The sequence below is a fragment of the Ursus maritimus genome, unplaced genomic scaffold (assembly GCF_017311325.1).
Source record: "Ursus maritimus isolate PB19 unplaced genomic scaffold, ASM1731132v1 scaffold_3, whole genome shotgun sequence".
Lineage (NCBI taxonomy): Eukaryota > Metazoa > Chordata > Mammalia > Carnivora > Ursidae > Ursus > Ursus maritimus.
Window position 1 is genome coordinate 48508111 of NW_024425563.1, and position 11550 is coordinate 48519660.

General features: G+C 37.0%; 1 protein-coding gene across 6 annotated transcripts; it reads left to right on the forward strand.

Moving 5' to 3' along the window:
* The first annotated feature begins 82 nt into the window (after nucleotides 1–82).
* On the forward strand, nucleotides 83–10584 carry HNRNPA2B1 (heterogeneous nuclear ribonucleoprotein A2/B1). Of its 6 annotated transcripts, XR_567339.2 has the most exons (13): nucleotides 83–286; nucleotides 3218–3253; nucleotides 3351–3461; nucleotides 3650–3796; nucleotides 4083–4293; nucleotides 4430–4531; nucleotides 4612–4692; nucleotides 5386–5448; nucleotides 6753–6872; nucleotides 7128–7250; nucleotides 7901–7983; nucleotides 9360–9497; nucleotides 10039–10584. XR_567339.2 is itself a non-coding variant. In XM_008686418.2 (12 exons), exons 1-11 carry the CDS (start codon nucleotides 281–283, stop codon nucleotides 7960–7962), a joined length of 1062 nt encoding a protein of 353 aa, XP_008684640.1. In that variant the 5' UTR covers nucleotides 83–280; the 3' UTR covers nucleotides 7963–7983; nucleotides 10039–10584. The 6 variants fall into 6 exon arrangements, 5 of the variants coding, with proteins under 5 accessions (XP_008684640.1, XP_008684639.1, XP_008684638.1 ...); XM_008686418.2 differs by lacking the exon at nucleotides 9360–9497; XM_008686417.2 differs by lacking the exon at nucleotides 10039–10584 and having other exon boundaries at nucleotides 9360–9639.
* Nucleotides 10585–11550: the final 966 nt, after the last annotated feature.

Sequence of the window (11550 nt, forward strand, 5' to 3'; positions counted from 1 at the left end):
CGTTCCCGCCATTGGCGGCGGTTAGGGCGTTTACGCAACGGCCTGACGTAGGGGAAGACGCGTTAGTCGGGGGGAAGGTTCTAGAAAAGCGGCGGCAGCGGCTCTAGCGGCAGTAGCAGCAGCGCCGGCTCCCGTGTGGAGGTGCTCTTAGCGGTGTTGTTTCTCGAGCAGCGGCAGTTCTCACTACAGCGCCAGGACGAGTCCGGTTCGTGTTCGTCCGCGGAGATCTCTCTCATCTCGCTCGGCTGCGGGAAATCGGGCTGAAGCGACTGAGTCCGCGATGGAGGTAACGGGTTTGAAATCAATGAGTTCTTGAAAAGGGCATGGCGAGGCCGTTGGCGCCTCGGTGGAAGTCGGCCACCCGCCTCCGTCTGAGAGCGGCGATGAAATTGGGCCACTTCAAAAGCGGTTGATTTCAGGATATTTTTGAAGAGGGTTCGTTAGCGGAGGCCTGATTGAACAGTGCCTTCCCCACCCTCAGCCTGCCGGCGCCATTTCCCTTTGCTGGGGGTGGGGGATGGGGAACTTCCACATGGCGGACGCAGCCCTCCTTCGGCGAAAAGTGGGGCGCGGAGGCGGGAATTCTTACTCCCTCTTCAAAGCACGCTGATTTGGGGGCCCCGGCGTCCCCCCATCTGAGCTTTTCGGCGGGCTTCGGATTCTCCTGAGCGAGGCTGCGGAGCTCCCCCTCCCCCTCCCTTCTCCCGGGAACCGGATTTGGCGGCCGCCATTTTCATTCCTTTCCTTCCTCGCAGCGTTTTTCTTTTCAATCTCTGGTTTCTGCTAGTTTGACTTCTTTGTCGAAGAATAGAAGTGGTTAACTATTTTTCTTTCTTTTCGGGCTGTTTTCATGCCGTTTCGAGGTGGATTCCGAGTGTTTTGTGAGCTTGGATCTTTAAAAGTCCTGCGCACCTCGTTAGAGGCTTTTTCCCTTCCCCTCGATGAAATGGCGCCATTGCGTTCAGAAGCCACACCGAAGAGCGGGCGGGTGGGGGAGTCGGTTCCCCGGGGCTGGTGCGCACGGTTTAAGAGGAGGAGGTAAAACTTAACCACCGAGGGTATCGGGCCCAGTTTTTAAGTCGAATCGTACTACAAAGGGAATATTTTGTTTTTCAGCCGTCGGGGGGGGGGTTTGTTTTTTATTTTATTTTATTTTTTTTTTTTTGAATAACGGTTTCATCTGGGTCTGCGGTGATTAAAAAGCTAGTTGAATCGCAGGAAACTTTTAGAAAATAAAAATTGGGAGCCATTAAGTTAGTACCGACTGTGGGTGGCAGTGGGGAAGGTGGTTGGGGGGGGTGTTGGTTTCACAATTCTATATTTTCCTGAAGGATTTCCTTTGAACTGTAGAATTTATTCATATTTTAAATAATAGTTTTGCTGGGGAACTTAATTTTTACTGGGTAATACAGCGGTTCTTGCTATACGGTAGAAGTTAAGAGGAAAGTGAAAAATGATTTTATCTGTAGTTCTTTGGTTAAAACGTGGTTCAGTCCTTCGTTTCGAGTAACAGCTGGGCCACTGTGTATTTGAACTTTGTCATTTGCTTTTCTCATCTGTTTGCTATGATGGTTGATCATTACATTGGTAAGAATAAGGTCTCAAGTGAAGGGGGCCTGATTGGGTATTTTCTTTGACCTTAAGCACACTTATAAAATAACTTTGTTTGTAATCGATAGTGGACATCGGGTAAGTTTGGAAAAAATTGAGGTAAGTAATGAGTTTTTGCCTTTTGTTAGTGATGTGTAAAAATTATTGTAAATGCTTTTTTTTTTAACTGTGTAATGTGGGTTGTAAAAGACCGATTTAACGTTAATTAGATAAGCTTAATTTAAATATCAATATGTCAGATAATCGTTCAAAGAGCTATTTGAGTGTTTTAGGAACTTGATAGTTTTTTGATCTTTAAAAAATTTTTCACAATTCTGAGAACTGTGCAGCAAGGAAAAAAAAACTTAATTGAATGCTTATTACTGTATATTTTGAGCTGTTCTGAAATTTCATTGCTGGAGGAAGAAACCTGCATAGAACGGAGTTAGAGAGCTGTAATACTATTTGCTAATAATGTATTTCCTGTTGCATGGAAAATATTTGACCTTTGGTTTGTATTATACACTAATAATTGTTGCTCCTGTACATTATGATTTATTCTGGTTTCTGAATAGTTTAATTTTTTAACTTAGTTCTCTGAAAACAGTATAACCCATCTTAACGGACAGTCAAAAAATACAGGGCTGCTAATGCAACATATTTGCTTGGTGGTTTATGGGGCTTAAAATTTTTCAGCTTAGGTTCCCCCCACACACTTGTGAAATTAGAGATATTTGTGTTGTGTATTTTGCCAGATGGCCATTAAGGCCAGTACACCTGAGTTTTTGTGGGTGTTCTCCCCCCCCACCCCCCGCCCATGAAGTGTAAATTGTAATGCAAAACTACTGAGTAGGTAACTGATCATTTAAAGGCTTACGGTTTTTGAAAAGTGAGATTACAGCAAACATTTACTGCATTTATGGTTCAGTAATAATTCAGATTATTTTGTATTCTGTAAATACCAAATATAAGGGTGCCCACACACAAAAAAAACAGGTATGTTAAAAACTTTGGAAGCTCTAAACACCCACCATTGGTCATAAAAGTCATTTGTGCCTTGCTCAAAAGAAAGAGGCAGATTTTGTAAGGATATTTTGGTACATTTATTGAATGTTTAAGTCCCCCCCCCCCATGAAGAGTTGGTCTATGGAGAAAGAATGATTTTTCTCAGTGATGTGGGTTTTTTTTTTAATTGAGCTACATTAGAATCGCCACCAGAGGGAGCAGTAAAGGGAAAGGAAATGTCACTGTTTGACACTGAATCCTGAAATGGTAAATTATGGGTTATAAGTAAAGAACCAACAGTTTCTATGTTAAAACGGTATATTTACAATGCGTGTTTTAAAAAGCCAGTTTCTTTGTTTTGGGCAATAGGATTGAATGCAAATTTTGATAAAAGTCCTTTAAACCTTCAATGACCAAAGAATAGGTTTATTCCTCTCTCTTCAGAAAGTTATAAAGGGATGGTAAATTTATCCAAAATTTAATGTCAAGTAAATTTAGATCGAGCATTAATGACTTTGAAATTTGTGTAGATCAGCTGGGGCAATTTTTTTGGTGTAACACAACTAATATGCAGTTTAACATATGGTTTAAATTTGATGTAAGTTTTTTTTTTCCCCCCCAGAAAACTTTAGAAACTGTTCCTTTGGAGAGGAAAAAGGTACTCTGCCAGCAGGTCACCTCATATTTAAGAATTTAATTTCCTGTATACAAAGAGGAAATGTAAATAAAAATTGAAATGGTGTTTTCCTTTGCAGAGAGAAAAGGAACAGTTCCGTAAACTCTTTATTGGTGGCTTGAGCTTTGAAACCACAGAAGAAAGTTTGAGGAACTACTATGAGCAATGGGGAAAACTTACAGACTGTGTGGTACGTTATATAAGTGTCTGCAGATACTAGTCTTTAAGCTGTTGGGCTACTGTGTTTAAGATGTTGAGTAAAATATGGAGAAAATTATTTTAATGTCTTTGTTCATTGTGAAAACTGCTAGTCTTCTAAATTGCTAGTAATTGTAAGTAATGAAATGAGGTGCTAAAGTTTTCCCTTTTGGTTTTAAGGTTATGAGGGATCCTGCAAGCAAAAGATCAAGAGGATTTGGTTTTGTAACTTTTTCATCCATGGCTGAGGTTGATGCTGCCATGGCTGCAAGACCTCATTCAATTGATGGGAGAGTGGTTGAGCCAAAACGTGCTGTTGCAAGAGAGGTGAGCAAAATATAACTTTGTACAATAAATGAAGAATATTCTGTCCTACTGAAGATTAAACTAACTTTTGAAAGAACTAAGTTTTGTATCTTGTTAAAGCTGTCAGTTTTCTACTCTAATTTTCCTAAGATTTGCATATTTTTGAAAAAACTGGGTTCTTAGTCGTAAGCTGTTGCTCTGCCTGGTGCATTATCATACGATATAAGCTGTTTTTGATACCCAGATAGTGTGCTTTCAATCATGTTTTGGTTTCTTCTGTTAAGATATTTGTCTCCCATTATTTTAGGAATCTGGAAAACCAGGGGCTCATGTAACTGTGAAGAAGCTGTTTGTTGGTGGAATTAAAGAAGATACTGAGGAACATCATCTTAGAGATTACTTCGAGGAATATGGGAAGATTGATACCATTGAGATAATTACCGATAGGCAGTCTGGAAAGAAAAGAGGCTTTGGATTTGTTACCTTTGATGATCATGATCCTGTGGATAAGATTGTGTGTAAGTGTCTATAAGTAGTAGGTGTGTGACTCTTTATATATAAGGTTGTAGGTTTGTTAATTTTTTTTAAAACGTAGATTGTGCAAGTTTTTTACTGATAATGTTGATAAAATGGAGTGTGAACTTTTCATTGCAGTGCAAAAATACCATACCATCAATGGTCATAATGCAGAAGTAAGAAAGGCTCTGTCTAGACAAGAAATGCAGGAAGTCCAAAGTTCTAGAAGTGGAAGAGGAGGTAACTTTTAACTCCTGTTAATTTTCTTTTTAAAACTTACTGCAGTAAATGCTTGTTACTAACCTGGGCATTTGCTACAGGCAACTTTGGTTTTGGAGATTCTCGTGGCGGTGGTGGAAACTTTGGACCAGGACCAGGAAGTAACTTTAGAGGAGGATCTGGTAAGTTTGAGTTCTGAGTGTTAAAAGGGTGCATATGCTCAATTAAAAATTCATTCAATTTGTATTAGATTCAGGAAATACAATCTAATTTTTTAAAAGTTATTCTAATACTTAAGTAGATTGTATCTTGGTGGGATAGTCTAAATTGGTTGGCCAGGTGGGAGGTATAGTTAAAAACATAATCATCTTAAAAATTGTAATCCAAGATAATCGCAGAGTTCCTTTTAGGGTAGTAACCTTAAAAAAAAAAAAAAGTTAAAGATATTGCAGCTAGCTTTAAAAAAGAGGGTACCCCTGAATGGAAGTGAAGATATCGTGGGTGCTTTGTGTATAGGCTTTAAAAGGTGTGTATCAGTTAAATCTTCGGGCTTCAGATACATTCGAATTACTAATGTGATGAAGTGCCAACAGAAAAACCTGCTGCCCCACCCAGTGTCATTCTTATAAATAAATGGAATCTCTTACAATTGAGTCTTGCTAAGTCCAAGCCCCCAAATTAGTTATTCTTAATGAGATTTAATTATATACACTTCTGTATTTTAAGAAGGTAACACCACTGTTCTAGCACAAGGAGGGTAGTTTCTAATAATTCTCATTTAGAGGTATTAATAAAGAATGCAGAGGAAAGGAGGGTAAGAAATTATAACTAGGGTGAACGGGGTATAATACAATTTTTTTTCCTGTCTCTAACAGATGGATATGGAAGTGGTCGTGGATTTGGGGATGGCTATAATGGGTATGGAGGAGGACCTGGAGGTCAGTTTTTCCTGCATTTTAGTTTGTGACTTAAAGATACAAGCACTGTGGATTTGTATAGTTAAATGTATATATTTTTAACGTTTTGCATTTTACTCTTTGCAAAGGGCTTAGGTGCTAGTGGTTCAGTTATTTGGCTGTTATTCCTTCATAATTTGCATCTTAGTTTTATATCTTATGGAAAGAGTATTTTTGCTTGTAGGTATAGGTACCAGTTGCAAAATCATTTAGGGGGAATTTCATAGAGAATTTAAAGATGCTGTCATGCTATCCCATTGTTTCTCAGGCAAAGAATTAGATCTAGATGTATTCTATATGCTATTTTCCTGAAAAAGACCACTAGATGTGATTATGGTCAACATGAAAGGGGAAGGATACTAAGGTCAACTGTTAACTTAAAATTAGTCCCTTACCAAGATAAGTCTCCCAGGGTAATTTGTTTAAAAAATAAATAAATAACTGAAAGAAGTTCTTAAAATACACAGTTGTATTCTTGGGCCCATCTAAAGTTGTGAGCCACTGTTCCATAACAAGTGATGTATTCGATGTATGTTCTGTTGGAGTACAGAAAAGTTTTTAATACTTACTGACAAATGTCCTATTAAGAATGGGATATTAGAAACTGAGGGTAGTAATAGACCTGAATGCTGGTTTTGCTGCTTCTTGAACATGATTTAGTTAATCCTATATCCTGTATCAATTTTGCTTTGAAATCCAAATACTAATTTGGTATTAGGAGAAAGACGAGTTCTTGTATTTCAATAATTGGAAAACTGTCATTTTATGTTCTTGAATTACATGCAAGTTTGCTAATTTCTGGTCCTCCCCCCATTTCTACTCAGAAAAAGGGTGTAGTGGGCTTATTATTTAAGAGACACGGGAATTCATGGGGAAACAACCTTAGAATTTAATCTTTTGGACCAGTAGGGGTGTGTGGCTTTTTTTTGTCCCACTAGCCTATGCCTCTTGTCTGCCCCCACAATCCTTACAAAAAATGTAACTGTTTCAAGATATTTTCAAGAGGATCTTTAATATCTTTACTGTCAGGGGAGAGCTGTGGCATTGCAAGTGTTTGTCTCTGTAAAGGTTTTTATCCAGTTTGTGAACAGATGCTCCCTGCCCCTAAATGTTTACCAAAGATAGGTACTCTATACTGCCCTTGAGGCTATTAAGGAAGAGATTTCATAGAGCAAATATTTTGTTTATAAAAATATGTGTTTTGGAAAGCTGGAAATGGGTGTGATAAGACAGTTCAAATGCCATTGAAAATATTAAGTAATTACTTAAAGCTTATTTTATAATAGGTGGCAATTTTGGAGGTAGCCCTGGTTATGGAGGAGGAAGAGGAGGATATGGTGGTGGAGGACCTGGATATGGCAACCAGGGTGGGGGCTACGGAGGTGGTTATGACAACTATGGAGGAGGTAATAAATTCACCTGCAACCTTTATGTGGGAATATGGATTGGAATTAATGACTTTAACACATGAGATTTTGCATTTCATTGTTGTCAGTAGTTGTCTTAAAAACTGTAGAGTTGTAGATAGGTATCTTGCATTTATTCTGATGATTGTTTTTGTGGGAGATTTGTCCTAAATATGCTTACTATGTTTAGCTGGTTTAATGCTTGAATATGTTATTTTGAAGGTCATTGTGCAAAACATTCCAATTTTTTCACAGGAAATTATGGAAGTGGAAATTACAATGATTTTGGGAATTACAACCAGCAACCCTCTAACTATGGTCCAATGAAGAGTGGAAACTTTGGTGGTAGCAGGAACATGGGGGGACCATATGGTGGAGGTAATTTATTAGATTGTTTTAAATTTTGTGATTAAAGGACACTCTTTCATGACTTTAAGAATGGAAGACCTTCTGATTGCTAGTTTGAGTAATACTTCCATTGTAATTCACTGTTAACTGAAATGGTGGGATATTCAGTGGTATAAAATATTTAGGACTTGGGAAAGTAGGTTAGACATTTCAGGTGGGGATCTTTTTCCTTGGCTGATTACTCCCTAAGAAAAAGCCAAAGAAGATTGAGCACATTACAAGTTGTGTAAAGTTGTAGGAATTCTCTTTTTGAAAGTTAATTGAATAAAAATTGGTATTATTTACTAAAAGTATGTTTAAGGTCTTGAGAAAGTTTGTAGTAGTACTAAACCAATGTTTTATGTCTCTTAATGTAACCCTGTACTGACTCCAGTGATTGAGGTAGACAATCCTCTAAAGGAATAGCCACAGTAAAGTGTTTATAAGTGTAAAGGGCAAAATTAAACTTTTGTGAGTCTGGATAATTGATCTCCCAAGTAGTAGGTTAACTATCTGCAACTAACAGGTTATGAGCTGTGTGTTTCAAGGAGTCTAGATCTATAAAATAGAGATCAACTATAGATCATATTAGGCTTCTTATGGAAAATAGAAGTAAGTTTGCTTTCTCTTGCTGTTTCTAGGAAACTATGGTCCTGGAGGCAGTGGAGGAAGTGGGGGTTATGGAGGGAGAAGCCGATATTGAGCTTCTTCCTATTTGCCATGGGTAAGTAGCTTTTGAGTTTTACATTATTACTGTCTTGGGAGATCTAGCTGCCAGGAGTAAAAGCTTTTTAGGATCATGTTATCTTTCCTTAAAATCTGGTTAGATGGATAATTTCATAACCTATTTTTTTTTTACTCTTTACTTCTGTTGAAACAGGCTTCACTGTATAAATAGGAGAGGATGAGAGCCCAGAGGTAACAGAACAGCTTCAGGTTATCGAAATAACAATGTTAAGGAAACTCTTATCTCAGTCATGCATAAATATGCAGTGATATGGCAGAAGACACCAGAGCAGATGCAGAGAGCCATTTTGTGAATGGATTGGATTATTTAATAACATTACCTTACTGTGGAGGAAGGATTGTAAAAAAAAAAAAATGCCTTTGAGACAGTTTCTTAGCTTTTTAATTGTTGTTTCTTTCTAGTGGTCTTTGTAAGAGTGTAGAAGCATTCCTTCTTTGATAATGTTAAATTTGTAAGTTTCAGGTGACATGTGAAACCTTTTTTAAGATTTTTCTCAAAGTTTTGAAAAGCTATTAGCCAGGATCATGGTGTAATAAGACATAACGTTTTTCCTTTAAAAAAATTTAAGTGCGTGTGTAGAGTTAAGAAGCTGTTGTACATTTATGATTTAATAAAATAATTCTAAAGGAAATTGTGTAATTATAGACTTTTTATTTTAAATAAGTTAAGGAGTGGGTAGTATAATTAAGGTCCATTGCAAAGCTGTTGTTATATTTGTGTAAGATAAATGCTGGTCAGATGTAAGTGTGTTGTCTGCAATTCATCAGGATTAAATTATCTAGATAACTTAAGGGATATCTCTGCAAAGAGAAACACCTTTTTAGATCTTTTAGATGCTGCTTCTTCAATGCAAGGAAAGGAAATAACCCCAGCGAGGTACTCTTCAGGGATACAGGTCTAGTACAAGAGAACTCTTGACGGCTACTAAGTTCAGCCAGTCTTAAAAAACTGTGCTGTTTCTACAAAGCTTTAACTACAGTAGTTTATAAGGATGACAACGAAAGCTGAGGGTGTAGAGCAAAATAGTTCTAAGCTTCAGTTAAACTTCTTTAGGTAAGATCTTATTTACTTTTCCTTTCTTAATTTTCCTCCCCAAAAGATAAACTAATACTACTCTTCAATGGTCTTTCAGTATAGTGGTTCTTACGTAGTTTAACATAGCTATAAATTTGAGTTTAACAATTTATAAACTCAAGAGAATAATCTTACAAACCCTGTTTTCCAATCTGTCATTTACTTAAATTATTTTGGTTGTTTTTCCCCCCCTTTTTTTTCCTTCTTTCCCACCCCCCTCCCCCTCTATGAAGATTCAGGTGCTTAACATATCATTTTTTTCCCTGCTGGAATTTTAGCATTGATATGAACCATGGACAAGTATATTCTGCTGCCACAAAGACTGTAAAGTGCTTCATTTCAACAGCTGAGGCGCAAGCCAAGTGATCATTAATAAAGCTTTTCTTGGTTCCTTCAGTGGTGTTGGTAGTAAAATGGTAGGTAAAAGTTAGGCTGCAAGTTCAATAAATCATGAAAGTACCCATCATTACACCCTTCTGTATTCACATTTCTTGGATCAAGCATTTTGAGTGAACTAGTGGTTTTTATTAAAAATAAAGACATTTTGTTCTTCTGTTATATGGTTGTTCTAGTTTTACATGCTTATCAGGATCAGGCTCAGGAGAAGGTAGGGTAAAATGGTTGAAACTATTTCCAGATGATAGTTTATACCTACGAATAAAGTGTCTACATTATAAATTCTGTATGTATCCAGTACTAAATATTTGGGTTTAAATGTGGTAATTCTTTCCCACCCCCCTACCTTATAGGAGAGATTTAGGTTGGCTGCTGAAATTGTTAAATGTCATCAGAGTTTGATTTGCCTGGCTTTATTGCCTTTTCAGGAATGTGATAATCAGGGCATATTCTGTATGCACCAGTGAGTCTTCTTTGATCCTAAGACCACCACTGAAGTTATTTAGGTTCTTTGGACAAACATGATAAACTTCTTCAGATACTTTTTTTTTCCTTTGGCAGGAAGGTGTCTTGCTGCAGGTAACTAATGAAGAAGTGGTCAACCACAGAGTCTTCAAGAAATAAGAAATTCTGTACCATCTGAAAGTAGTTCTTGTTGGTGCCTTCATTTAAAAAAAAGCACTTTAAGTTTAAAGGGAAATGTTATCTGATAAAATACAAACTTCATTTAGTACAGGTTCTTAATATAAAACAATTACAAATTGAGTATTGTTTGTAAACGAGTATAACATCGAGTAAGCTAGAGAGAAATGTATCATGTTTTAAACTAGGTTTTGTGAGTAGACAGATAAAAATTCTATTTTAAATATAAAGTTTATAAAATAAACACTTTTGTATTCAAATACTTGGTGTAATGTTTACACATAAAATGTGTGAATCTTGTTCTATAAACATTCAGTTGTCTAAAAGATTGCCATCCCCTAGATTTTTAAAGCAGTTTCACAAAGCTATGCATATTGCCATTTTTCAGTATTGATAGTCAAATAAGAAAAGCATTGTGGACATTATTGGCTGTCCCTAATAAAATGCTATTCTTTATTTACTGTACATTCAGCGTTTGAATACTGCTCTAGTTTTCTGGCTTTACCTTGTATGTTTAACATTGCTGGTGGCGTTGTTACAAATATTTTAAACAGCTGGAGCGATCCCAATAATGTGACTGCAAAGCACAGACAATCTGTCATGGTAGCTTCTCAAATGTCAAATTACCTTTATATGCATTTTAACTGATTTTCAGTGGTTGTCTTTTTAAAGGTTTAAATATGGTGGACAGAATTTAACAAGCAGTAGCTTTTTTACTTGTACATATTTACCTGAAACAATGAAAGATAACAGGAAAGATACATAGTAAGACTGATTAACATTTTGGGGGGGGGTTGATAATGAGGTAACTCACAGGTAAGTCAAACTGATGATTAACAGAAGATGAGCTAAGCTGTTACTTGCTTAAAATACAGTAGATGCGTCCAGCAACTGTAAACTTGTTAGAGTACTTGAAAAGTAGGTAAGTATATATTTGAAGGTTTTAAAAAATGCAGCTCTACCAAGAAGTCGAACTGAGAAGGTAAATGAAGGTATAACACCATAACCTGAAGTACCCAACCCTTAATCGGACAAATTAGAAAACAATTCAGTACACAATGGGCTGAAATGATCTGACTTACTGCAACTAAGTAGGTAATGTTGAGTAATGAACATAGGCATTTCCCCTGTGTGTATGTTGTATATTGGAGCTGTTAATTTTCTGTTAGAACTTGAGGTTTAAAGTAGTTTAAAAGTTTTCTAAACGAAGGAAGTAACATTTTTTCGCGTATGAAGCATTATATTTCTATATCAGGCTTAATCCTACACCTCAGTGTTTAAGGATTTGGAGCAACAGTGAATTTGTTACTTTACACAGTATTTTGCAGGTCAACAACTTGAAAACAACTTAGCTATGTGATTCTTGCTGAAGCTCAAGGCTACAGTTAGGAAAAGCTTCACTAGGACATACAGGGCTGGCAAGTTGGCGCT